Here is a 24519-nt window from a genome sequence, read left to right as displayed (position 1 = left end):
TTCAATTTCATACACTCTAAAAAATACTGGGTTAAAAACAACCCAAGTTGGGTTGAGATTGGACAAACACAGAAATTGGGTTGTTTTTAACCCAGTATTTTTTAGATATTTTTGTGTCTTCCTGTCATTTATCTTGTAATTGTTGTTTTTAATTAAATGCATGTGACGTGTTTTAACATTCATAGTGCTACACTGTAAAAAATATATATTTTTTAGGTTGCCCTAAAATTTTGAGTTGATACAATGAACATTTTTTTGAGATTCGACAACCTTTATTAAAATATTATTAAAAGATTTTGTAAGCATATTGGGTAATTGTGTGTGTTTTATTTGTGATGACGCAGCCAAATAGTGCTATTTTCATGATTTATCACATTTTGAGTTTCTATTTATTAAACAAATTTCCTTCATTGTATCAACTCAAATTTTTAATTTCAATAAACTCAAAATTTTAAGGCAACCAGGTTACTTACTTTTTTTAGGTTAACCCAACAAAATATTGTTACAGTGTAGTGCAATGGCTCCAATGTTTTAAGTATAATTCTCACATCAGTCCTTCATTAGAGACTTCCCATTGTCCAACACTTACTTTTATTTTCATTTAAGTATTTGGGCCCAAGTTCAAAGATCATTTGTGGTGGAAATGTAGACCTAAACCAGTCCGGTCTGCATGTGTATGTGTAGTGGGTAGGGGTGGTATATAAGCGGGGACTGGCCATTTGTAATGTAATAGTTACTGAAGTTGTGGTCTGTCATGTATGGTGCAGGCTGGTAGTAGCATGTGACATTATTGGCATTAGGAATGATATTCTGCTCACCCAGGACTTTGAGCGCTAGAATGGTAATCATATTGAGAGTCTGACGACGCTCATGCCCCATTAAGCACACAGTGCTCTCATTGACCACCCTCCGAAGTGTCATCAAGTAATCATATTTGCTTTTCTCTTCTCCAATAAAATGGTTGCGCAGATATGATTCAATCTTGCGCTGCTGCTCGTTCACATCAGGGAAGTCAATAAAAAAACGTGAACACATGTAGCGCTCAAGTGTCTTAATTTCAGTCTCACAGGCAGGTTTAAAGTCCCGGACAAGCAGATTACTGTACTTGAGGAGGCCTCCACCCCTGATCTCTTCAGGGTTACGTGTTGCTATTAGCCGGTAGCGTAGATGATCCATAGCCTGCTCAAAGTCACCATACATGCTCTCAGCCATCACCGTAATGGAAGGCAGCTCTTTGGAAGGGAGTACGGGCTGGCTAATGTCTGAAGCTGATGGATTTGATATATTGGAAACCACCGCCTCACTCACCGAGGACGTTTCTAACGCATGTGATACTGCAGAGGGTTTCAAAACCTGTGAAAGTACCTCAGACGGTTCCAGAGCCTCAAAGAATACTTCCGAGGGTTCAATGACGTCCAAAGATAGGACTGATGGTTTCAAAAGAGCTTCTGAGATCCCAGGAGTCTCTGTTGCCGTCGTGGATATGGAAGGCTCTGGTGTCTTTGAAAAATGTGGTGCTGATACGGTGAGGCTTTGAACCTCTGGTAAAGGGACAAGTGGTTCTGATACATACGGTAATAGTTCTGGAGGTTCTTTAATCTCTGGAGTTGGCACAATAAGTTCCTGAGTCTGCAGAATGGACACAGGAGAGTTTTGAACTTGAGGTTCAGAGCATAAAAAATCGGACCCTACCACTTGTAAATCACTTGTATGGTCTGTAGACAGTGGCTTCAATATTTGAGAGGTGCAATTTGTTACCTTAGAGTCCGACTTGGTGACTGAGGGTGATGTGGGGTCATCAACATGGGCACAGGACTCAGCGTCTTCCTTTTTGGGAGAGGCTGAGTTCAGGTTATAGCTCTCATTTGCCTGAAGTAAAGGCTCAGAATTCACATTAATGAGAGGTACAATTGCCTGACACTGTGCAGTCTGGTTGCTTTCGGTAAAAGGCTGGTTTATCGTGTTTTGATCTTTAGGGAGATTACTGGGATTGGACGAAGGGATGACTATATGTGTAGCTTCACCAGTTTCTGGTTCTGAGCTTTGCGCTCGACTTTGAAGGCCGTCCTCTGGTGATAGACTCACGCACAGTGTCTCTTCTGAATGCATGTCGCTCTCTGCAACAATAAAAGCTCCAGCACAAGTGGCTACTTCTTCTGACTCTTTAGCTTCTTTTTCTGAGGCACTGGATAATTCAAAGCTTTGTGTGGTGAAACCTGACAATTTAACCTGCATAGGTAGTGGTTCATTTGGGTAAGCTTTAGGTGGATGCAAAACCTGACAAGTATTAACATCCAAATTATTTGACACTGATTTTTCCGATGGCACAGGAGATGTCTTTTTGGACATTTTCCGAGGAGGTTTGGGCGAGGAATGCTTGAGAACAACCATTTGTGAATTGTGGCTGTTTTTCTTGGCAGGGGGTGGCAGAGGATACTCGGCGTATGAATCTAGTGCAGCTTGTGTGAGAAATGTAATGGGAGCAGGTTGAAATGTGCATCGCTCACCAAAGGTCCCTTTTGTTGAAAGGCAAGAGAAGTCAGAATGGACCATTTCAAGCCATGGTTTGGGATTAACTGCCTCTATGTCTAACATGTCAGAATCCATTTCACTAATATATGTTTTAACTGGGGGATTTGTTTCCTTAACAGACACTACCAGTTCATTTCCTCCCCCTGAATCAATGCCTGTCTCATTTGTATTTACCTCTAGCAGTGTCTCCGTATGCAAAGACACATTTTCATGAAGTTCAATACTTTCCTCCACCGTTATAGGGTGCTCTGATACTTGCTCCATAGGCTCAGGCATTGTTGTCGTTTCAACCATCTCTGTTTCAGCATCTTTGTCTATTTCCAGAGTTGGTTCTCGTTCTGAATATGTAGGCTGTTCTTTCTGACTGATATCACATTGACACTGAGTTTGCACGTCATCAGTTTTGCAGGACATGTCAGTGTCACTTTCCTGGTGATGTCCTATGTCACAAGAGCTGAGAAATGGTTCATCCATTGGGGCTGACTGAATCCCTTTTGTTTGAGCTGAAGAAGAGTCATGGCCCTCTTGGTCTTCTTCAAACTTCCTCCTTTCAGCATCCAAATAAGATTGTAGCATGCTGTCCAGGATGATCTGAAAAGAGTCCACACTGAATTCAAACTGTCGTCGTAGAGAGTTGACAAACTTGAGCTCTACGTTTTTCCCACTATTGTTAGAAAGGGAGATAAGGCTCCAGCGGTCATGCTCAGTGAACACCTTTACCATCTTTTGTACATATGCCTCTTTCATGGTAAGAGCTGTGATTTTATCTTTGTTGACTCCTTTAGGTAAAAAGTCCAGCAGACAGCCCAAAACCACCTCCTTGATAATTTGGAAGTCCTCCGGTTTGGGAAGCTCCACGCCAAAGATTATATCCAAGTCTTTATAGCTGGTGCCATTCTCCTTCACCAGCACATGACTGGCTGTAGAGCCATTGAGACGGACATCTCTTACCTTGATTTTCTTCAAAATCAGTCTGTCTCTGACAACATGGATTATGTCTTTAGGCTTGATTTCAAGGGTTGGGAAATTGCCCCTGCCATGAATGGGAATGACCTCGGTAAGAACTTGGTCCAAAGTCTCCACCTGTTCTTGTGTCAGTTTGTGAAACCGGCGGTCATCTTCCATTTCTATCACGTTCACTAGATCTAGTAGAAATACAGATAGAGAGAAAATGTATTAAATATGTGCAGCATGTAAAACTTTCTAGTTATTTTAATAAAGTGCAATATAGTGGCTAGCCAGTAGTTTTCAAATTACATTTTTATGCTAAATTAAAATGCTTTCACATACAACAACAACAACACACTGTACTATGCTTTTGGTGCACATTTAGGTTATAAGTACACAATTTAATTAGCACAATATTAATACTAAAAGTAATAAACTAGGTGTTACCACTGATTTATATATTTCCTTGCAAACTTGATGATTAAATTGATGAGGTTAAGACTTTGATCTGTTTTTTGTCTTAGCTTTAGAACAACACAGCTTTGAAAGATCTGAATAAGAAAGGTTATGCGTGAAACCAACTGAAATAGCGACAGTGTTTCCATTAGCTGGAAAATACAGAGCTGTGACTTTTAAAAATGTGCAATACTTGGTAAAATTCTCAGACAAAATTTCTGGTAGAAATATTAACAAGAAGTATGTTCATAACTTCGAACCTATAAGTTCTCTGGCTGTGCAAATAACTGTGCAGCGGCCAGTAAGTAAACTGTAGAATGCTTTCAACACCTTTTTCAAGTTTTTCCGGCAAACGTTATCGTTTCATTCTGGCTGGTACCAACATTTGTTGAATAGAGAGCAAGACGCTGGATCAGCCGCTGGCATTATTGGAACCCCTCTTAAGTGTGGGGATTAGCACTGGCCACTGAGACGGCATCTTACTCAGATTTATATGAAAAGAGGACCAACCTGCACAGCAAAGTGGGAGTGTGGCTAAGCTACAAAGCATCGTGTTCCCTATTCAAGGAACCGTGGTTTCGTATGTACCTTAGACTTTCCCTTTCATAGGTTCACTTGATGCTTTGTCAGTAGCTGATACTATGGTAACTGTATATCATCACACCACACTACTGAAAACGTTTAATTTATCAGCCAGTGAGAAAGACAAAACAATTATTTATTGAGTTGCAGAATTTTACAAGAACCATCTAAGATGCCCTTCAGTGATCAAACTAAACAGAGTAAAAAAATGTTGTAACATTTTAGTCCAAAGATGAAGACAAAGTAAATAAAAACAACAGTGTTTTTAACTAAAGCTAAATTTAGGCAATCCAATATGCTATAACACAAACGAACAGCGTGCACAACATGCCACACAATGAACTGAGGAGAACGAAGGGCTTAAATACACAGGGTAATTAACTAATTAATCAATAACCATGTTAACAAATGAAGAGCGGGGAAAATGGAACAAAGGAAATACAAACTAAAAGTTAAAAGTCAGGCAGACTGTGACAGAAGGCCCAACGTCCCCAGAAAGGCGTGACCTCGTGCGGTGATATCTTGACTGAGGGAGGGTGGGGGCTCTGAGTGAGGACAGAGGTGGAGCCGGAGGGAATAAGGAGCCCAATGGAGCTGAATGATTGGAGTAATAAGGTGCAGCCGAAGATCTGGAAGTCGATGGTGATGGTAGAGCGACAAATGACCAAGGGTGGAACAAGAGAGTCCAGAGAAAGCTGGAAGGATGATTGTACCAGGTGGAGCCGAGGGGGTGAGGAGCCAAGGCGAAGCCGAATGATCAATGGGCCGAGGTGGAGCTGAGGGCTCAGAGGGACATGTCGGAGCCAGGGAATCCCCATGCTACAGCAGAGCTGGTGACCCGGGGCAAATCCGGGTTGCATGGCGAAGCCAATAGGGGAGCAGAGGTCCTGAAGGGCAACATAAGCAGGGACAAAGGAATGTTTGGCCGGATATGAACATCAATAACATAGACTTGGTGCTTGGCGACAAATCAGGCTTGGTGACAAAACAGGCTTAGAGATGGACTGGACCAGTGGTGAAGGAGACAACTCTATGCTGGACGGGACCAGCTGCGTCAAAGACAACTCCGTGCTGTGAGGGACTTCCAGAGGCAGAACAAATTTGTGATTGGGAATCAAGGTGGGAAGTTGTTCTTTTAACTCCACTGATATACCCACTCGCATGGATGCATTGGCCGGCTCACACACCTGGTGTGGTTCCTCACCAGCAGGAATTACCTTGTGGAATTACCTCATCCAGTCCGCTCCTGAATCCTTCCATGAGCGTGATGCCATCACAGGCAGAGAGGTGACTGATGCCAATTAACTCCACATAATCCTCACATAAACAAATATCACAGTCCCATTGGGCTTGTAATAATTCCCTATCGGGGAAACATTTATGGAAGCTATATCCATTTTCAATCTTCATCTGGTATTCTGTAACGTTCTAGTCCAAAGATGAGGAAGCTATATAAAACTATTTAACTAAAGCAATAACACAAACAAATAGCCTGCACAGCAAAAACAATACCAGACAATAATATGAGGAAACTAAAGGGCTTTAAATTCCCCTCCTCTCGCAGGGGAACCAATTCCTTGAGAGACTCACACAGGTGTTCCTCATCCTCTCTGATGATACCAGCCTTTAATGACGGACATCGATGGAAATTTAGGGAGTATGTGGACTGGGTACTCCTCTGTAATGGTTCCCCCTTTACCATCGTGTGAGCAAGGAGAAAATCAGCATGTCAGTAACTAGCCCAGCGACAGTGAAGTCAGAGCCTACCACAGATGTGTTGCAGAAGACCGCCTCAATCAGCGTGCCAAAGATTGTCCTGCAGCCCAAAGAAATGTCTAAACAGCAACATCACCCGTGCCTCCTGTATTACTGGCAGAGCATGAGAGGTTGACGTGGAGCCCAGACCCATCTACAGCAGCTGATGGAGATTTGATTGACTTTGAAGGTGACTGTATTCAGCCTGTTTTGTGTCCCTGCACCATTGATGTTTGCCAAACCTGTCTTGAACTATCAGAAATTGTGTTCCCGCTCTGCCTCCCACACCCATCTCCTCTGAATGTTTCAATTCTGCTTAATAAGAACTGCATGCCTGTTCCATGTTGGCCAAGAGGGTTGTTCAGAAGATATCTGCCTATACCTTGTCAGTCATCACTGAGTAATGTGTCTGTCCTGTATCATCCTAGATAATTAATTTTAAAGTTCCTGTCTACATGGCCCAGTTCTCCTGCCCTGCCTGCACTCCTCTCAGCCCTTCAGTTCTTCTCACGCTGGCTCTGCCTCTATGCCTGGATTTGCTCAGTGCTTCTAGTTTGCCAGTACAACCCAGGAGTGTTGACTGTACTGCTCCAGCCAGATCTTCCATGCCCATCACGCCACCTCAGCCAGATAACTCCACCTAGGCTCCTCACCCCTTTGGCTCCAACTGGGACTGCCACCCCTACAGCTCCACTGGGCTCCCTTGTCCCGCTGCCTCTGGCTTAAACCCTATTTGGACAGGATTAGTTTAACATGAGCAGGTGGGGGTAAAGTAATTATTACCAGAGGTTCTCTGTGATTTTAGTCCCGTCTGAATGTGCTATCTATGTAATCATTACGGACAATTTCAGTAAAGATTACGGAGAGTTTTACCTTCTGTAAAAATGTCCTCAGGTAATACTAATGCCTTTCGAATAGTCTCGCTGTAAAAATGTACGGTGAAATTCCGTAATTTCCTGTTTAAAAGTAGTTTTTGCCGCATTTTGCTAGCATAGAAGCACTCGAAGAAGCATTCGGTTGCGCTGTAGGTGGTGGGACAACTCTGGCAAACCTCCAGTATTATCCGCATACCATTTACAGCAAAAAGAAGATCCAAAGCATTTATTAGAGGCACAACACTTCTTTTAGCTCTAGGGAAAGTGTCTACTACAAACATAATCCAATCAGAATCGTTAGACTGGACCTAACTGTTTTATATAAAGTATAAAGTATATATATACACACACACACACATGCGAGTTCAGACTTGCCCTCATGTTGTGCATTTGATGACAGGAAGCGACATCATACGCACATAATGACAAGGAGGTTACTGTGGTGCGTAAAGCGAGTTACTCCTCCCACTTTTCCTAGTTTTACTGAGATGTCTTACCCCGGGCGAATTGGCCATTAATATTACAGATGTCCTGAGGTAAAATTACTTTACCCCCACTTCCCCATGTTAAACTAATCCCGTCTGAATAGGGCTTTGGTCAGTCATCGCTCTGCCTTCGCCACAGATTTCCAAGCCTTCACCCGTGCTTCATCTCGCCATCCCTCTCTCTGGCACCTCCTTCCCTCCGGCTCGGCTTTGGTCCTCGGTCGCCTAGCCTCAGTCCTCTGGTGCCCCGGCTCCACCTCAGTTGCTCATTGTTCCGGCTTCATACAATACTTTATGCCCTCCTCTTTAGCTCCCTCCTGCTCTCCTCTGTTAAGGCGTGGTACCCCCACTCCCTCAATGACTGGAAGTGGGGGTCCGTTCTTCGTATCTCATTTCATACATTTTAGATGATTTGACAGATCCCAGATCTGCTAATCCTGATAACTGATCTCTGGCTAATTTGGTTCTTCAAGTGAATCTGTGGATTTGATTAAAATATCTGGATTAAGTTATCTGAGATTAATGCGTGCTCTTGTGTTCATTGGAAAGGGCGGATATATCGATACTTGAAACCATGATCAGCAATGCAGCGATTCGCTGGCGACAAGACAGCAATGTAATGACATATTAGGCTTTACATTTTTATTTAAATGTTATAATTAACAATTAGTTTACTGTAATTTGACCTGTGTAGCAGATTTGCATGACAGCATTAATTCGTTTTTTAAAGGTCTAAAACAAGTCACTCCCATAATATCTGTCAATTAATGCACGGCTTAGACCAACTATCTGTTTTCCCAACTGTACATCATGTGTGTAAGACTCCAATAAAGTTTTTAGGTAATTTTTCCCTCACAAATAAATCTCTCAATGAGTAAAACTGGCTGACTCCGGCTCTAAAGACTCTAGTGCTGCGTTTCAGTTCGTTTTTATTATGCCCTTCACTCGCTAACTTCCCTCCTTCTCGTTCACTCGTTCACTTTACGAAATTGTTTAATGCAGCATTCTATATGTATATGGATGTGTTTGGGTTGTTTTTGATATTTTTAAAAACATTTTAGTTGTTTGTGGTGGGGTAAATTAAATGCGATATGTGGTGACGTCCCAATCGCGTTGCATTGTGGTATATGAAGCTGCCTGAAGTTTACATATGAAGTAGACTCGCTCCATCAATCATAATCGAGGGAGCAAGGGTCTGTCCATATAAACTTCCCTTGTCCACTTCATAAAGTGGAACGCACATCAAAATGGCGGCTGGGATTCCCTCAAGGGGAAGTGCTTAGGGAAGTTTGCAAGTGCGTGTCTTAAAGTGGAGTGGAACGCAGCATAGCATGAAACGTTTGTCCTCCACAGTAAAAGCAAATTCACTCAGATGCAATGCAAGATCCATATCTTGCAAGTAAAGTCGTCACCTTTATTTATATAGCACTTTTTACAATGTCGATTGTTTCAAAGCAGCTTCACAGTGTTAACAGGAAAATAATGCGACAGAATTTGATTCGGCAGTACAGCCGCTCTGGTGACAACGGTGATGTTATCAGCTCAGTTCAATTGCCATGTAGTGTCAATGCAGGCAGATCAGTAATATAGTTGAAATTTAATTGTCCCCAACTGAGCAAGCCAAAAGCACAAAAGGAAAGAATCAAAACTCTTTCAGGGCCAGAATGGAGAAAAAACCTTGAGAGAAACCAGGCGCCAGTTCTCCTCTGAACTTCAATATAATGTTCCAGTGAGGATCATGCAATGACGTAGGCAAACTGAACAGCTACCCCACCACAAAAAAATATCATGAGGCATATCCTGTTTAGTGAAGTCCAATACATAGTCCACGAATGGTTGATCTCCCTGTCGGAGAGGCATGATTTTCACTGCTGGATTCATGTATTGGCATAGTCTTCTGTTACGTACCGCTCTATAACTTTGGCTAAAGATTCAAATGCAGCTTTTACTACGGAAATTCAAAATCGCAAACCAATTAACAGCCATAGTGTCAAAACCATAGAGCAAACTATCCAAACAGATAGAGTCCAAACACAGGGAAACATGGCTATCCAGGACAATGGGCAGAACAAAACCAAGGGGAGCGAAGGGAAACCGAGAATAGCAGTGAAACACAAAACGACTACACAAAGTGAAAATGAGAACACATGGGCTAGTTGCATAAACTTAGCCACTATGTTAAGACTGTGTCTTAAGCACTAATTTGTCCAACTAGCAATTAGTCTACATGTAATCTTACTTTTCTTATTCAAACTGAACTGATCTACCATTTTATGTAACTGATTTTAAAAAGTTAGGACCAGTCTTAAAAAAAAAAATTAGATGACTTACTTTTAAGACTAGTCTAAATGGTTTATGCAACCGGCCCCAGGACTTCCAAGAGTAAATCAAACACAGCTGAACGAAATCACACAATCATGAGAACAGCCAAAGGATTGTGGGAAATGAAGTCCATAACGGGAAGGCCCAGGAGTCGGGATGAGTGCCCCCTGGAGGAGAGTAAGGGCACTCCAGCTGGTGGATGGTACATACTGGAAATTATTACCAAAACATACAAAAATCTATCTGTTAAAAGAAGTAAATTAATTTCACTATAGTTAATTGTGTAAGCATATTAAAATAATTATTAAGCTGTTAAGCTAAATCCTGGAGTTTATAAGACTAGTTTATTATATTATATACATACAAGCATAACATATCCACGTTTGTGCATTAATGTCTTTAATGTACTGTCTACACTCTAAAAAATAATTCAGTGGCTTAGTAAATATCACAGTAATAATTAACTTTATTAACTTAATAAAATCTCTCAATATCATTTACTTGATGGTTTTAGTTAAACATACCAAAATAATTGACTAAAAATCCAACAGTTAATTTTGTCTAAAATGTATAGTTATATTTAAGTTTTTTTCACTAAAATAATTTAGTATTTAAATAACCAATTCTTTATTTTAAATATACTTAATACATTTGTGAAATTTATTTCAAAATATTTGAGAATGGAGAATTAAACCGATCTGTTTCAAGAACCACAAATATTACTTAATTAAAATCAAGATTATTAATATTTAACACACACTGAGGAAATTGAGTAAATTTACTCGATTAAAACAATGCGCCCCTCCCCCACCCTCTGACGTGACGACAGCTCGACGGTTGAGTGAGCGGATATTTGAATTCTCCTCAGTCACCAGAGCAGTTTCTTCTTCTCAGCGTCGCAGAATTGGGGCATTTCCTCTGAAATTCAGGTTTGTATGTTTGTTTTTTTATCTATATAATCATTACTGTGCTAAAAGGCATTTTATTTAATTCAAAACAACATACAGGGACAGTGTGAGTCACCTTAAGTTAACGTGTGGCGTTGGTCTTTGAAACGCCTGCTGTGGCTCAAAACACACAACTTTATTCGTAAAGATAATGAATATAATGAATTTGGACGATAAAATCTTATTAAAACTGGGCACTTTTTGTTTATTGTCAGGTTATGGAGTCTGGCGCCTCGCAGCATCTTTCAGCTACAAATGAAACGCAGGACAGCGGTCTCAAGTTCAAAGTCCACCCGCAGACCGCTAACGTTAGTCCATCTCAGGCTCGAGAAACAGCGCTGATACGGTGGAAATGGGATAACAGACCGGTTGATTACACTTGAATTACTTTTAAATGTTTAATTTTTACTTCTAAAATGTTTGTTACATGAGTTTAAATGTTGTAAAATAACTGTTATTCTTTACATGCCAAAACAGTAGCCTAATAACTGTTATATGCTGTAATGTTATTGCTGTACTCGTCGACAATAAAGCTCATGTCATGTATAAGTGTGTTTGTGTGGACTGTGGAGTATTTTACAAAGGTTTAGAGGAAATTAAAGTTATACTATACAAGTTAGTAATACTCATAAATAAAAACAGTTCATATTAGTCATAAATATTGGTTTTTAAAATGCTTTTTACCCAATTTTTTCTACTCAATTGAATTTGTTAATGTAACAAATGCAGTTACTCAGATCTACTTAATTTTTTTACTTACATTTACTCAGTTCTTATGGTGTCTATAATTGATTCCACTGCTTTAAAATTTACTCATTTTTTTTAGTGTAAAAATGTTTCACCAAAAAAATTGAGTAAATCATAGTATTAGTTTTTAGAGTGTAGGTGCAAATATGTAATGTTGTAAACTTGTCCAAGATGCAGACTGCTCATACAATATAAGTAAGTCATACAATATATGCTATTTATATAGAATCACACAGTAAAAGAGTGACAACAAACACCATTAACTAAAGCGAATTAAAAGAAATCAGCAACGTGACGTCATTGTGTGATGATCTGCTGAATTTCTTCTTTTTTCAACTGGTTCATAAATATCCGAAATTAACAGTTTGCAGAAATGAATCGTTCTTGTCTTCACTATTCTGGGTAAAATGCCACCACCCGCTTTAGGATCAGACATGCGCAATGCCATTGTAGTTCCTTTGTCATAGTTTTTACACTCTTGAAATGTTCTATGCTGCAGTTTTCATGTGGGGAGTTCATCTTACCGTGTGGGAGCATGCCATACAGCCAATAAAAATATAACAGACTGCACTTAAATAAAAAGTGCTTTTGTAGTCTATTAACATCAGGCAGGCAATTCATCTTGGCTGAGGGGGCGGGATAGACCGTGAGGGGGGCGTCGCCTAGTGACGTCGGTCCTGTGACTATGGCGTCATTACCGACACGTCACGACAATTCAATCCCACATTCAAAACAAGTAAAATCTCACGCTCTGTCTCACTTTAACTGTCCGCGTGATTATTCGCATTGGCAAAAGAGCTCTATTAGTATTTTTGGTTGAATGCGTCTAATAGACACACAGATGAATGTGGACATTGTTGGCAGTGACGATGCAGCACGATGATATTTTCCTCCCCCGCCCCTCTCGCGCGCGCACTCCCGCAAATAAACCTCTGTGAGTCATCGAAGTACTTCTGCTCATCCATTCACAGATATATACGCCAGCAGGATCCAGAAAACCAGCCGCTTCTTTACGCATTTAAACGCGCATGGCACACTGCAAACTCACAATTTGCTGTTGCTCATGTAATTCTCTGACAGAGAAGCATGCTTACAAACCAAGCACTATATTAAAAAGTTCTGATATATGAGAAGTGCACGCGCGTAACATTCTCAAATGAATGCGTCCTAAACCTTAACCCAAACATGAATCGACAGGCAAGGCGTTGCTTTTATTGTGTGTGCGCTTAGTAAACATTACATCTGGAATCGATATAACAGTAAAACGCTGTCGTCATCATCGCTAGGCTACCCTATATTCACTCACTACATGCTTTTTTCATTCGCTGTCACCATAGTTTGCGTTTGCAAGTCCAACATAAGGTTTGTCAAACTTTCAAAGAGAACAGAGGTGTATAGCGAGCGATTTAAACAAGTAAAAAAGTGTAAAATAAAGACAATAGCAGCCGCGTATGCATCATTGGATTACAGATATGTTGAGAAGTCAATATGAGTTCGAGTCCACACGAAGATGGGAGTTTTTCAACTCACCACTCGATGTGCAGAAGCGTTACAGTGGCGACTCGTCAGTGCTGATGTCCGGGGTTGATCCGACAGTGATTTGGTCATCGGGTTTAGGGTGCATTAGGGTGCCAAACGCCGGGGAGAGATGCGGGAGCGCGGTCGCTGTCCAGGCGGATCGTGGTTCTGAAACTCTTAAATATCCCACACCTTCTGCTCTCTCAGAGCCCGGAGCTTAAAGCAGTTTCCATGGCGACCTGGCGTCAGAGTTTTGAGGTAGTCCACGTAGTAGTGCGAGTCACAACAATGGCACATATCAGGAGCCCGCGCAGCGAGAGTTAACAGGTGTCAGGAGCGCGCACACGTATGTGCATGCGGACGATAATCACACTTGTGAGGGGTTATCTATTCTAAACAACGCTTTCCAAACTAAAGAAAATTGTGCGTGTGTGTGTGTGTGTGTGCGTGTGTGTGGGCATGTTTTTGTGACATGAGGACACCAATGTGTATAATGGCATGGGTATGACACAGGTATTACAAGGAGAGGGTGAAATATGAGGACAATGGCCATGTCCCCACTTTTCAAACGGCTTATAAATCATACAGGATGAGTTTTTTTTTTTTTTTAAAGTAAAAATGCTGAATATTTCCTGTGATGGCTAGTGTGTGTGTGTGTGTGTGTGTGAGAGAGAGAGAGAGAGAGAGAGAGAGAGAGAGAGAGAGAGAGAGAGAGAGAGAGAGAGAGAGAGCCTGTTTATGTGGTTTATGAGGACACAAATTTGTATAACTACATGGGCATTACACTGGTATTACACTATTAATTTGGTTTATGAGGACATTTCAGATGTCCTCATATTTCAAATAGCTTTAAAACATACCAAATGATGGTGTTTGTGTGTGTGTGTGTGTGTGTGTGTGTGTGTGTGTGTGTGTGTGTGTGTGTGTGTGTGTGTGTGTGTGTGTGTGTGTGTGTGTGTGTGTGTGTAGGTTTATTGGTAGGGGCAGTGTAAGGGGATAGAAAATACAGTTTGTACAGTATAAAAACCATTATGCCTATGGAAAGTCCCCTCATTGTGAGTGTGTGAAAATGTGATATATCAAGTGAAAAATAAGTATCAGCAATTAGACAAGCCTACGCAGATATTGATGATTAAGACTGCATTTCGTCCAGGTACTGTGCTTATTTATTTATATTTAAGATAACTTCCCCCCGCTTTTTGTGCGCACCTAAAATGAGTGTTTTATCCAAAGCCAAAGTGTAACATTGTCAAATATATGTACCACAATGAATCCACCGAGTATTAATATTGCATTTCTCACACAAACACTTGTTTTACTGGCAGTGGGCTTTGGAGGATGCTCTGCAGTGCTATGTTATATCAGCCAGCTCGTGACTCATCCCTCTCTCATGATGTAGAGACGCAAAAGCGCGCATCAATCAACCCCTCCCTCTGCACACGTCAAGGAGAGAGCTCTGCAGTGCAAGTCCGGACACACATGTCATGTCCAATACATTAGGCAGTTTAGTTACATTTTTAGACATCCCACCAATGTATGGATCACAACACGCTATGCAATAGGCTACTGCAATGAAATAACTACATTTAAATTAAGAAAATCCCAAAGAGAGAATGTATATATAGTAGAAGAGTATTCTTTAAATGGTTAATGGCTATGGGTAACGTTTTGGTGGATGTTATGGCTGTTTTCAAGGCATGCAGGCGCTCTCGGTAGATGATGGCGATTTGCGAATTTCCATAAATAAATCCTACGTCACTACGCCTGTACCCAAATGGACTCCAGCGCAGTAAAATGTCTCGCTGAGCTCCCGCCCCGATGCGCGTGACGTCACCGAGGACGCCGTCAGTGAGTGACGCGGATGATGCGTGACGTGTCCGCGGCATTTTCCTCTGTGAAACCAAAACAAGTGTTTGTTTGTTTTTTTTTCTTGCTTTTTTTTTTTTTTTTTTTTTTGGTCGCTGAAATGGACACCAGCAGTTCTTCCACTGCTTTTTCTCGGTGGTATTTAATAAGCATGTGTGTGAGTGTGTGTGTTTGAATTTAGTCTGTGTGAATAGTGAATTGGGCATTAAAAAAACACGTTTACTGTCAAAATGTCATCTCGTTTGTGTAAGTAATACATTGTTAGCTTTCACAAAGTTGTTTAATTAATAGTTTTAAGTAGACCTATTATTTATAGCCCATTATTAGACATGGTCTGCACACGCATTAGAGTCACAAACACAAGGTTTGCTTTCGTTTCACTGCTAAGAAATGCTGGGTTACAAACAACCCAAGTTGGCTTGAAAATGGGCAAACCCCTGGGTGGTTTTAACCCAGTGGTTGGGTTAAATGTTTTATTCAACCCAACTATTGTTTAAAAATGAGTATATTGCTGGCTTAAAAACAACCAAAAATTAATAGATATTCATATATTATATCATCATCATCATCATCATCATCATCATCATCATCATCATCATCATCATCATCATCAACTTTTATTTCAGACTCATGGTCCATTTAGAGACCCAGACATAACAAGCAACATACATTAAATAAAATAGATAAAAGTAATAAATAAAATAATAAATAAATAAATAAAAAAAAATATTTTTTAAATACATAAAAAAAGACTTTTAAATAATAACAATATAAAAACAATATATAATTTTTTTTATATAAATAATAACATATATTAATAAGTAGGTTGTAAAGAAAAAAATTGACACATAATACTATAGGCAACAAAAATAATCAAAAGGTGAACATTTATTAATAAGCAATTAATAAATGTTTATTGTTTAAATAGTACTCATTAAACTTATTAATGATGTTCATTTATTAAACATATGAATAAATGTGTATTTCCAACATACTTTGGGTTCATTTTAAGCACAACGATACAGCAATTGTTAAACAATAGTTGAGTTAAATAAAACTACCTCGAAGGCTGGGCAAACATTTAACCCAACCGCTGGGTTTGTCCATTTTTAACCCATCTTGGGTTGTGTTTAACCCAGCACTTTTTAGAGTGTATGGTTAATAGGTTCCTCTATATGAATAACATCATAATTATGTAAAAAAGAAAGAAAAGAAAGTAACAAATGATTTCAAGTCAAAATAATATATTCAAAGATTACAAATATTTATTTTTTTCCTGTGGCCAAACAAATGCTTAGTGTGAGGAACAGACCCACAACTGATCACGTCTCCGTTTACTCCAACACTTAAATCTGCATTCCTTCTTTCTTTCTTTCTTTCTTTCTTTCTTTCTTTCTTTCTTTCTTTCTTTCTTTCTTTCTTTCTTTCTTTCTTTCTTTCTTTCTCTCTCTCTCTCTCTCTCTCTCTCTCTCTCTCTCTCTCTCTCTCTCTCTCTCTCTCTCTCTCTCTCTCTCTCTCCCTCCCTCCCTCCTTTCTTTCTTTCTTTCTTTCTTTCTTTCTTTCTTTCTTTCTTTCTTTCTTTCTTTCTTTCTTTCTTTCTTTCTCTCTCTCTCTCTCTCTCTCTCCCTCCCTCTCCCCCCCCTCCCTCCCTCCCTCCCTCCTTTCTTTCTTTCTTTCTTTCTTTCTTTCTTTCTTTCTTTCTTTCTTTCTTTCTTTCTTTCTTGATGCCAAGGTAAACAGAGCAAATGTAAAAGTACATATTTAAAGGAAATGATACTACATCAATAATAAATAAAAAAGCAGTAAAAAGTAGCCTACTCATTATTTTTTTATGTTGAAGGAACCAAACAGCTCATCCTTAAAGAACAGAAAGAAATCTAAACGAGAGTTGCAATTAAAGAATTTAGAAAATGTATCATCATCATCATGAAGAAAATTCAATCCGAAATATTTGTGTGTGAGGGCGATCCCAGAAGATGTGATGAGCAGTTTCTCCAGGGGTTCATACAAATTAAAGCTGACTTAAATCTAAAAAAAGCAATATAACTATGAAAAATACAATGCTAAAGTTTGAGATTTATCTTTGCAATTAAATAAATGCAAGGAGATTGTATTATTATTTTTATTATTATTATTATTTTTCAGGAAGAGTAAATCCAGTGATTAATCTGGAATGCACCATTCGTTTTTTTAATGTTTTTGTTCAGATTTTCAATAAATATCTGCTACGGTACTTTTATCTGACTGTAACGTGTTAGGGTTGTGGTCGAATTAGGTGTTTAAAAATACAGATGTGTGCAAAGAATAAAATGCATAATCAATTTTACTTTGCCAATAAACACAAGTGTGGCAATTTTAGCAAGCAAACTTTGACTAGGAGAGGTGTATGGCCAACAAGCACCTGAAAGCTCTGGAGTTTCTAGTCTGTCAATATAGCGACATCTAGGGTTCCCTTCAGGTCGTGTGTCATGTCCACCTAAATGTTTTAACTTTCTAGCTGAAAATGCCAGGCGTTCTTCTGCAAACACTCAGATGGGGGCGCTTTGGATATACAACTTTTTTTTCTTCTTTGTTTCCAGCTTGGATTTCAATGGCTTCGTCTTCCCTGGCAGATCCATTATTTTCATATTAGCAGTCCAGAGATGTCATTTGGCACATACAGTCACGATCATCAGGATGATCATAATCTATTGCTCCTGTCCACACAGTGTAATCCACAATGGACATTTCTTTGGCTTGTTTGTTTGGTCAAAAATGGTGCTTCCTACTGAGCAGCTCTAGTCAAATGAGGTCACAGTGCCCCCCAGTGGACACAACAACTTACAATAATAGAATACAATACATGTCTCCTACATTATTTATCAAACCTGAATATTTTGAAAAAGACATGCCCTTTTTTGGATTCACCGTGCTTCCCTACTCACTTCACAGGGGACATCTGTTTAAATTCACTTTTTTATTTATGACTTCCTGCATGGGTCATCAAACAGAATCACATGATGACATAATATACTTATGTAAATGAATATGATATTGAATATGGATGTATTTGTTTGCACATTCTGCACAGAACAAATCAGAAGTAAGATCCCACAAGTGGTAGTGATGGGTCATTCATGAACAGGTCTCCAGTCACCCAAAGAATTTTAAAACATGGACGTGACTATAATGGTCGCTATAGCCTTCATAAAAAATAACTTTGTCTTTACACAAGTCGTGTTGTGTGTCATTTCACCCATACACAGTACAATTATATTATAAATATACACTATATTGCCAAAAGTTTTTGGATGCCTGCCTTTACATACATATGAGCTTTATATAATATGGAGTCGGCCCACCGTTTGCAGCTCTAACAGCTTCATCTCTTCTGGGAAGGCTTTCCTCAAGGTTTAGGAGTGTGTTTATGGGGATTTTTGCCCATTCTTCTAGAAGCTCATTTGTGAGGTCAGGCACTGATGTTGGAACGAGAAGGCCTGGCTCTCAGTCTCCGCTCTAATTCATCCCAAAGCTGTTCTATTGGGTTGAGCTCAGGATTCTGTGCAGGCCAGTCAAGTTCCTCCACACCAAACTCCTCATCCATGTCTTTATGGAGCGACGCTTTGTGCACTGGAGCGCAGTCATGCTGGGACAGGAAGGGGCCGTCTCCAAACTGTTCCCACAAAGTTGGGAGCATGAAATTGTCCAAAATGTATTGGTGTGCTGAAGCATTAAGAGTTCCTTTCACTGGAAATAAAGGGACAAACCCAAACCCTGAAAAACAACCCCACACCACAATCCCCCCTCCACCAAACTTTACACTCGGCACAATGCAGTCAAGCAAGTCCCGTTCTCCTGGCAACCGCTAAACCCAGACTCGTCCATGGGATTGTCAGACTGAGGCGTGATTGGTCGCTCAGAGAACACGTCTTACTGCTCTAGAGTCCAGTGGCGGCTGCTTTACTCCACTGCATCCCACGCTTTGCATTGCTCTTGGTGATGTAAGGCTTGGATGAGCTGCTCGGCCATAGAAACGCATTCCATGAAGCTCTCTACTCTGTTCTTGAGCTCATCTAAAGGACTCAGAAGTTTGAAGATCTGGAGCTATTGACTCTGCGCACTGTGACCCTCAGCATGCGCTGACCCCGCTCTGTGAGTTTCTGTTGTTCCCAATCGCTTCCACTTTGTTATAATCCCACTAACAGTTGAGCGTAGATAATATAGTAGTGAGGAAATGTCAGGAATGGACTTATTGCACAGGTGGCAACCTATCACGGCCCCACGCTTGAGTTCACTGAGCTCCTGAGAGCGACCCATTCTTACACTAATGTGTGTAGAAGCGTCTGCAGGCCTAGAGCTTGATTTATACACCTGTGGACATGAAGAGACTGAACACCTGAACTCAGTGATTTGGAGGAGCGGCCCAATACTTTTGGGAATATAGTGTATGTTATTGCAACCCCTTGTCAAATAAATAAAGGAACTTGAGATTAATTTGAGTTTATTATTTTAGTTTACAAGTAGAGAATGCAGATTGATACATGATCTTGTAAAAACTATAATAATCCTGAAAATAGGTTAATATATATGCTAAGGTATATTACATATTGTAAACACTGCCTCATGATTTACTGTTGTTGTTCTGTTTGCTGTATTTTATTCTGGGGTAAGCGTCTCTACACCAACTAGATTATGAGACAAGGTCTTAACTTGGCGATGTTGTGTGCTTAAATTTATTTTTAAGTGAATGTGTGCAAAGTTATATAAATTTTAAAAAATGCGAAACCTCGATGGGCTCTTTTACCTCATGATGGTGCAATGGAAAAATGGAACATAATCAGAAAACGCAAAACAGTTTTTAAATCAGTTTTTAAATATGACACTTATCCGCTTTTTATGTTATTACCTGCCCTTTAATATTTTTGTTTTTGGTTACATTTTACAATAAGGTCTCATTTGATAGCATTAGTTAATGTATTAACTAACATTAACAAACAATGAGCAATAAAGTTACAGTATTTATTAATCATTGTTAATGTTAGTTAAAAAAAACAACCCAAGTTGGGTTGAAAATGGACAAACCCAGAAATTGGGTTGTTTGAATGGTTTCATTCACTGGGTTTAAACAACCCAATTTCTGGGTATATCTATTTTCAACCCAACTTGGGTTGTTTTTAACCCAGCATTTTTAGAGTGCATCAAATGCAACTGTTGATTTTAATAATAGTAAATGTTAAAATCTACATTAACAAAGATTATTAAATACTGCTGAAGTATTGTACGTTCTAAGTTCATGTTAACTAGGAGACTAGTAATTCATTAATGAAACCTCATTGTAAAGTTTTGAGTTATTTTTGTCTAAAATGTTGTATTCTGCACTTTTGCTTTTCCAACCCTTTCCGTTTTCTGTTCTCACAAATCAAGCTATATTTCCTCTGATGAGCTCAAATGGTCAGATTTGATAGCCGTCCTTTTGTTCAGCCATTCCTTACTCAACAAGAAACAGATGGAAAAATCAAACATCCCATGTAGGACGGAAGCTGTCTTTTACATGCCAAGCCTTCATTATCATTATGCTCTATCTGCAACCAATTTCAGTTAATGCCGCCTATATATATATATATGTGTGTGTGCGTGCAGATGTTGGCAGGACAGAGCCACACAACCTCCTGCTCCCAGAAATCTTCTGTCCAATCAGTTTAGGATCAAATGTCTCTGACTGATGGAGCAGACCCTTCACACACACATTGCTGTGATGATTTTATTAACTCTTGTTATAGGGATAGTTCACCCAAAAATGAAAGTTATCCCATGAGTTACTCCCCCTCAAGTCATCCTAGGTGTATATGACATTCTTCTTTTAGACGAATACAATCAGTAATATTAAAAAAATGTAATAAATATCCTCTCTCTTCCAAGCTTTATAACGGCAGTGACTTGTGGGGTCATTTTTGAAGTTCATAAAAGTGCATCTATCCATCATATAACTGCTCCACATGGTTAATAAAGGCCTTCTGAAGCTAAGTGGTGCATTTGTGTAAGAAAAATATCCATATTTAAAACTTTATAGGCTAAAATAACAAGCTTCCGGTGGTCAGCGGTACGCAAGTCGACTTGCGCTAAAAGAGTGACCCCTGACGTGATGTTTAGAAGTACCGTAAGCTTTGACGGCTCTCGTGGATGGGCTGGGCAACAAACTCAAGCCCCTCTTATATTGAAATCCTCCGCCATTTCTCTTTAAAAATTCTCGTTTTAGACTCTAACTCATGGCCGGTGTTTTGTTTTGCTCTATCCTCTGCACTTCAGCATTCGTCAATACGCTTGCGTCAAGGGTTACTTTTTTAGCGCAAGTCGACCGCTGGCCACCGGAAGCTAGCTATTTTAGTCTATAAAGTTTTAAATATGGATATTTTTCTTAAACAAACGTGCCACTCCTCTTCAGAAGGCCTTTATTAACCTTCGGAGCCGTGTGGAGCAGTTATATGGCAGATAGATGCACTTTTATGGACTTCATAAATGACTCAACCATTCACTGCCATTATAAAGCTTGGATTAGCCAGAACTTTTTTAATATAACTCTGATTGCATTCGTCTGAAAGATCAACGTCATTGGGGGAGTAAATCAGGGGATCGTTTTCATTTTTTTGGGTGAACTATCCCTTTAAGTTTGCAGTTTAGTTCTCATTCTCTGGGCCCAGTTGATCAAAAGATGATCCCCTTCCGTTATCAGTCAGAACCCTTATCTGACAAATACATGAAAAATATACATTCAATAAGGAATGCAATCATTAGAAAATATGTTTGTCTGTAATATTATCATGTTCACGATATGTCACGATATTAAATTATTGTGAGCGCCCTTCACTTAATTTTTCTAGTTGACTATTGGTTGTTCATTTAAGCGATTAGTCGACTAATCACACACAGGGCCATTATAGGCAAACTAGGTGGTCAGTGTGTATTGTAGAGGCAAAATATATGTTTTGTTGTTGTTGTAGTAGTTGTAGTTTTTTCTCTCTTTAGACAATACACTAATATCCATTAATTCATGCTTAACTAATGCACAGATAATCATGAGTTAATGAATGACTCGTGAATAACTAACCCATTTATTAATGATTACTGCATCAGCAACTAATGTAGATTATATACGATTAATAGATTAAGTAATTATTCAATTGTTATTAGTTAAATGTGTCATAATGTGTCATATTAATTGATAACATATTAACTAATAATTTGAATTAACATGTTAATTACCACAACGGGTCAAAGCCGTTCATGTCAGCTTCCAGTCGTCTGCTTTAATTAATCATTAGCTGTAATTTATAAAGGTGTCATTATGTTCTGACTTTACTTGTTGAGGCACATGACTATTAACTAGTTGATTAATGTGTAATTGTGGTTATGGGTTTTGAACTATTTTTGAATTAGTTAATAGTCATGTGCCTCAACAAGTAAAGTCAGAACATAATGATTAAACATGAACTCATGATTATCTGCACTGTAAAAAAATATTTAGAAAAAAAGTTACCTGGTTGCCTTAAAATTTTGAGTTCATTGAAATTAAAATTTTGAGTTAATACAATGAAATTTTTTGAGATTAGACAACCTTTATTAGAATATTATTAATAGAATAGAATAGAATAGAATAGAATAGAATAGAATAGAATAGAATAGAATAGAATAGAATAGAGTAGAATAGAATAGAATAGAGTAGAATAGAGTAGAATAGAATAGAATAGAATAGAATAGAGTAGAATAGAATAGAATAGAATAGAATAGAATAGAATAGAATAGAATAGAATAGAATAGAGTAGAATAGAATAGAATAGAGTAGAATAGAATAGAATAGAATAGAATAGAATAGAATAGAATAGAATAGAATAGAGTAGAATAGAATAGAATAGAATAGAGTAGAATAGAATAGAATAGAATAGAATAGAATAGAATAGAATAGAATAGAATAGAATAGAATTGAATAGAATAGAATAGAATAGAATAGAATAGAATATACTCTATTGTCCCATTACTGGGAAATTTGTCTTAGACATCGTGACACGGCCAATGTACAATAGGACAATACATACATACTTACATACATAAAAGCATACATTTTAATATAAAAAATACAGCATTATATATCAGACATAAGATTCTCTATTTAAGATTTTGACCGCAGTTGGCACAACATAATTTTTGTAACGATTTGACTTACACTTCAAAACCCTAAATCGTCTTCCTGATGGTAACAAATTAAAATACATGTGCAAAATATGTGTCATCAGCAACAATTTTTGTAGCTTGTTTAAAAACCGATGCCTCGTACAGCTCTTGTATAATTTGTTTGTCCTTCAACCCTATAATTTTTTGAGCAGTGTGGTGCTAATTTTGTTTTTAATTGAACAGTCAGGTTTCCATACCAAGCAGTGATTCCATACTCAATTACACTCTCAAATACAGATTGATCAAACAAAAACCAAGATCTTCTGATTTACTCCAAACACTTTTAACCTTCGCAGGAAGTATAACCTTTGCTGTAATCTGCACTGTAAAAATGTTTGGTTGTTTTTTGTTGGTTTAACTTAAAAAAGTAAGTTACCTGGTTGCCTTAAAATTTTGAGTTCATTGAAATTAAAAATTTGAGTTGATACAATGAAGGAAATTTGTTTAATAAATAGAAACTCAAAAATATTATTGTATCTGAACCACATAAAAAAAATTGATAAATCATGAAAACAGCACAATTTGGCTCCGTCATCAGAAATAAAACACACACAATTACCCAATATGCTTACTAAATCTTTTAATAATCTTTTGATAAAGGTTGTCGAAGCTCAAAACATGTTCATTGTATTAACTCAAAATATTAATTTCAATGAACTCAAAATTTTAAGGCAACCAGGTGACTTTTTTTCTAAATAATTTTTTACAGTGTAGAGTATAGACCAGGGCTATTCAAATCTTACCCTGGAGGGCCAATGCGGTGCAGAGTTTAGCTCCAACCCTGATCAAACACACCTGAACTTGCTAATCAATGTCTTCAAGATCATTAGAAAATCACAGGTGGGTGTGTTTGATCAGGGTTGGAGCTAAACTCTGCACCGCATTGGCCCTCCAGGGTAAGATTTGAATAGCCCTGGTATAGACTGTTAATGTGAGAAGACCAGCATAATAAGTTGTCTACATAAACACCTAAATATTTGATTGAAGAAACCTGTTCAATATTGCCATGTTTTATAACAGGACTGTGATCCCCCACAGATTTAGGATCAAAAATCATTTCAACAGTCTTTTTTTCATTTAAAAGCAAAGTATTAGAATCAAAATTATTACAAAATTAAAAGATTTTGTAAGCATATTGGGTAATTGCGTGTTTTATTTGCGATGACGCAGCCAAATTGTGCTATTTTCATGATTTATCACATTGTTTATGTGGTTCAGATACAATAATATTTTGAGTTTCTATTTATTAAACAAATTTCCTTCATTGTATCAACTCAAATT

General features: G+C 38.6%; 1 protein-coding gene across 1 annotated transcript; it reads right to left on the bottom strand.

The window, feature by feature from the left end:
- Positions 1-403: 403 nt before the first annotated feature.
- Positions 404-13704, bottom strand: LOC137092566 (uncharacterized). The gene is made up of 3 exons (XM_067456855.1): positions 13180-13704; positions 1759-3677; positions 404-1629 (listed from the first exon to the last, which is right to left on the bottom strand). Exons 2-3 carry the CDS (start codon positions 3655-3657, stop codon positions 652-654), a joined length of 2877 nt encoding a protein of 958 aa, XP_067312956.1. The 5' UTR covers positions 3658-3677; positions 13180-13704; the 3' UTR covers positions 404-651.
- Positions 13705-24519: the final 10815 nt, after the last annotated feature.

This window comes from Pseudorasbora parva, chromosome 11 (assembly GCF_024679245.1).
Source record: "Pseudorasbora parva isolate DD20220531a chromosome 11, ASM2467924v1, whole genome shotgun sequence".
Classification (NCBI taxonomy): domain Eukaryota; kingdom Metazoa; phylum Chordata; class Actinopteri; order Cypriniformes; family Gobionidae; genus Pseudorasbora; species Pseudorasbora parva.
This window is presented reverse-complemented; position numbering and strand designations above follow the sequence as displayed.